At 35.8% G+C, this 4,399-nt stretch overlaps 1 protein-coding gene across 1 annotated transcript; it reads left to right on the top strand.

The window, feature by feature from the left end:
* Positions 1-1,199: 1,199 nt before the first annotated feature.
* On the top strand, positions 1,200-2,450 carry LOC145968267 (uncharacterized). Its single transcript, XM_083093651.1, has one exon. The coding sequence runs from the start codon at positions 1,201-1,203 to the stop codon at positions 2,398-2,400; it is 1,200 nt and encodes a 399-aa protein (XP_082949777.1). The 5' UTR covers position 1,200; the 3' UTR covers positions 2,401-2,450.
* The last annotated feature ends 1,949 nt before the right edge of the window (positions 2,451-4,399 follow it).

The following is a 4,399-nucleotide window of genomic DNA, read 5'->3' as shown; positions in this document are numbered from 1 at the left end:
AACGAAATTAAGGATTCGTACAGACACATTCGAGCATTGCGCCGCGAGATGTTTGTTGTTGTTCGACTTATATCTAACAATTTACCGATATCTATCTGTAATAATTTTTTTGTTAAACAGAGTAGGTCTCAGCGCGCTTTCTATCTCTATGTAAGTTCGAAACTAGACAAGAAGTTTAAATGGTTGTTAAATAAACAACTGAAAGAGACACTGAAAGATATTCGTCCGATTCGTTATTTTTACATGCATCCGAATCATAAATCTGCAGTTGTGACGCATCCAGTTAGTCAATCTTCAGCAATATATAATAATGTGAATTTTTCCTTTAATCCCCTACCCTCCCCCTCTTCTATTTGTATCAACCTTGATCCTTCATCTTTCTCGCCACGTGTTTCTCCGATCTTGGAATTAAGAGACGAATGGTTTGTTAATTTATCTTCGGCGCCCATACCCCATGATGTGAAACGTTTACTACAACTTGGAGAGAAATTTTGTTTACCGGTGGTTGACAAGGAAAGAACGACTGTCGAATTACTGAAGAATGTGGAGTATAACATCAACAGGCTGCCCACAGAGATACGTACGACGTTGAGAAACAGATCTTTCCCTATTATAAGTACCTTTTATAATTCCTTTTCAAAAAAGTCTCCTGTTGATGAAATTATTTTGAGTTCTTTGAATGCTGTAAAAGAATTCACAAAGGAGAATCCTGACATTTTGTTCACGAGAGCCGATAAAGGCAATATAACAGTCGCGTTGAATAAGGACGATTATCTTTCTAATATGTCTATTTTGTTAGCAGACAAAAACACGTATAGAGTAGTAAATAAGAACCCGATTAATAAGGTGATTAGCAGTTTGCATGATTTGTTAGTGAGATGGAGAGCTCGTGATTACATCTCTGTTGCGAGATATAGAGCGTTAAATTGTACGGATGGCGTTTTACCGAGGGCCTATGGGCTGCCGAAAATTCATAAGAAAAATAATCCGTTACGCATTATAGTCTCATCTAAGAACACGCCTCTTTATGGCCTCGCCAAATTTTTACATGACATTATTTACAAGTCTATTCCGAGACCTGATAGCCAAATTATCAATAGCGCACAAGTTGTCGACAGACTCAAGGGTAGATATGTCGATGGTGATGTAAAATTGATTTCACTGGATGTCGTCTCTCTATTCACCAACGTACCGTTAGATATGGCCTTGGACAGTCTTTGTGTCAGATGGGACTATATAGTAGGGAATTGCCAGATACCTCGCGATGAGTTCTTAATGGCAGTTCGCCTCATTTTGAACTCTACATTTTTTATGTTTAATGATGTTTGCTATCAACAAACATTTGGCACGCCCATGGGCTCTCCTCTTTCCCCGATCATCGCGGAGATCACGCTCCAAGATTTAGAAGCTAGGGCGATCGCGACTCTTGATGTGGATCTTCCATTTTATTTCAGATACGTTGACGATATTGTGTTGGCGGCTCCCCCCTCGATACTTAATACTATTATGAACACGTTCAATTCGTTCCACACTAGGCTGCAGTTTACTATGGAGGAGAGTGTCGACAACCGTTTGAATTTTCTTGACATCACAATCATTTTAGAAAATGGATTTATCGAATTTAATTGGTTTCATAAACCGACTTTTTCCGGAAGATACCTCCACTTTGAGTCGCGACACCCCCTTTGCCAGAAGAAGGGTACGATAATCGGCTTGACGGATAAGGTTTTCTGGCTTTCTCATCCAAGATTCCATAAAGAAAATTTTGAATTTGTCATTAACATTCTTTTGAACAATGGATATCCGCTCTCTTTTATCTTTCACACTATTGCTGACCGGCTTAATATTCTGTTTCACAGATTCAGTGACAAATGCAATAACATTCTGACGGACTGTGAGATCGGGACAGATGATGTTAGTGGGGGAAGCAGGGTTACATATTTTAATGTCCCATATGTGAGGAACATATCGGAACGTTTTCGACATTGCGTCGGGAATCTTAATGTTAGGCTCTCTTACACGGGAATCAATAACTTACGCCGATTTATTAAGGTCGGTAAGGATGGTTTGCAGAGAGATTCGCGCAGTAATATAGTGTATAAAATTAACTGCATGGACTGCGACGCTTCTTACGTGGGACAAACTGGACGCTTGTTGAAAACGAGAATCAAAGAACATAGAAGGAATCTTACGTCCGTCATCGCGGAACATAGAGCGCTTGATCACACTTTTGATTTTGATAAGGTTGACATTTTGGATGAGGAAATGTTTTTAGGTAAAAGACTAATATCTGAAATGATTCATATCAAGCGCCAAAGGAATTCGTTGAACCTCCAAAGCGATACTTTAAAGTTGAACACATCGTGTCTGTCGATTATTGAAAACATATCTAAGATTTAATGAGCTGATGTTTGCCCTCCATGTACATGGATTGTTTTTGTTCGACCACAGTTTGATAGCGCTTTCCGTTGTTGTTTGAATTTTCGACTTAGTTGATTGTTTGCGTGCTGGATGTTCGTTTCGTCTCTGTCGGTCTTCTCGTTGTCCGAGTGAGTAGCCCTTGACTGTTGTCAATCAATTTTTATTGCAAATATATGACTCTGTTATGTTTACTTTGTCAGTGCATCGCTCCTCGCGCTTTTTACCGTTGAGAGTGCTGCTTGCATCGGTCTTTTTCGGGTGGATCGACTTGGATGGGATAGCGTTCACTCCTATAGACTATTGTATGTATGTGATTATGCTTTTTTTTCTCTTTTGTATTGACACCGCATCCTTTTTACTGTCTTAATTGGCATTTTTTGATTGTATTAGAATCACTGAAGATGGCTCGAAATGAGGCCGAAACGTATGAAATAAAGAAGAAAGATCGTTTCAATTGACTGTCTGGAGGAAAAATTTTTTTTCACGCCCTACAACCGCGTTGGCTCCTTATTGCCTCTTATTATTCATTTTAATTTGTTAATTTTGGGGAGCGTTTAACTTTGTGTAATTTTATGTTAAAATAATTAATATAACACATTAGAGAAAATATTAGACAATAACATATGAAATTATATAAATGAGATACAGATAGCATTGTAATATCTGCATGTCGATTGTGAAACGATTTATATAATTTCATATGTTATTGTCTAATATTTTCTCTAATGTGTTATATTAATTATTTTGTTTCAATTTTTAATCACGGTAATGAATGATTGCGATTCGATAAAGATTTATAGTTGCGATACAGTTTCATGTCGTGAATTAATTTTTAATTAATTAATTTATATTAATATTTAAAGTAAATTATGTTTCGATACTAATCGTAATCGTGTTTAGTAAAAAAATTACAATACAATACGAAACGTTTCTCACCACTACCTTATTACTCGAGAGTCACCGTGCGAATGATGACAAAGCCGAAACATAGCGCGCTACTGTTTATATTTTATATTTTCTAACGAGTAATATAGTGATACGCCGTTAAATTTCTTTTCTAGATACGATCGCGATTAACATCGGAAAATTATTTATTATAACAATATAATTAATTAACTTTTATAAATAACACATAATTAATATCTATATACATACCGCGACGAAAATTCTCGAATCGCATATTTCGTAATTTATTCATTTAATTAATTATAATAAGAATCATATAGTAACAGAAATCTAAAATAATAAATTAATATTTCGATATGAAATCGATTTTTACGAGCAGAAATTATTTCTTTAATATTTATAGATATTTATAGAGTCGAATATAATATGTCTGCGACGTTTTATTGTTTTATTTTTCAATCATTGAAATATAATTCGGATTATAAGGACACACAGTAAAATAATTGAATCGTGGATCTAAACAATTAATATAATGTAAGGCTCCATGATACATCATACAATCTTTTAATAAATAATCATATAATTAAAAAATCTATATAATCTAAAGTACTTCTATATATTTTAATATATTCCATATGTATATGTATATATATATATATATATATATATATATATATATATATATATATGTATGCACATATGTGTGTGCGTGCGTGCGTGCGTGCGTGTGCGTGCGTGCGTGCGTGTGCGTGTGCGTGTGCGTGTGCGTGTGCGTGTGCGTGTGCGTGTGCGCGCGCGTGTGTGTGTGTGTGTGTGTGTGTGTGTGTTAAAATACGTAAAATATTTCGATGACGAACAAGACAATAACACCGACCTTGGCGGCGTAAACAATAGCGCGCTAATGTTTATATGCCATAGTCTTGAAAAATGTTTCGATAAAAAAATAATAATAACACGGTCTTTCGGACTAATTTTCTCGGCTCTATTATTATTCGCGTGACGACACTCAAAGAGTAAAGTAGTAGTACAAGGCGCTCCGTTAAATCCTTTTCTAGACGCGATCGTGATCAAT

Source organism: Camponotus vicinus, unplaced genomic scaffold (assembly GCF_025532165.1).
Source record: "Camponotus vicinus isolate PSW18456_S1 unplaced genomic scaffold, iyCamVici1.0 SCAF_3, whole genome shotgun sequence".
NCBI lineage: Eukaryota > Metazoa > Arthropoda > Insecta > Hymenoptera > Formicidae > Camponotus > Camponotus vicinus.
The sequence above is the reverse complement of the archived record's forward strand: the minus strand, read 5'-3'. Positions and strand labels throughout refer to the sequence as shown.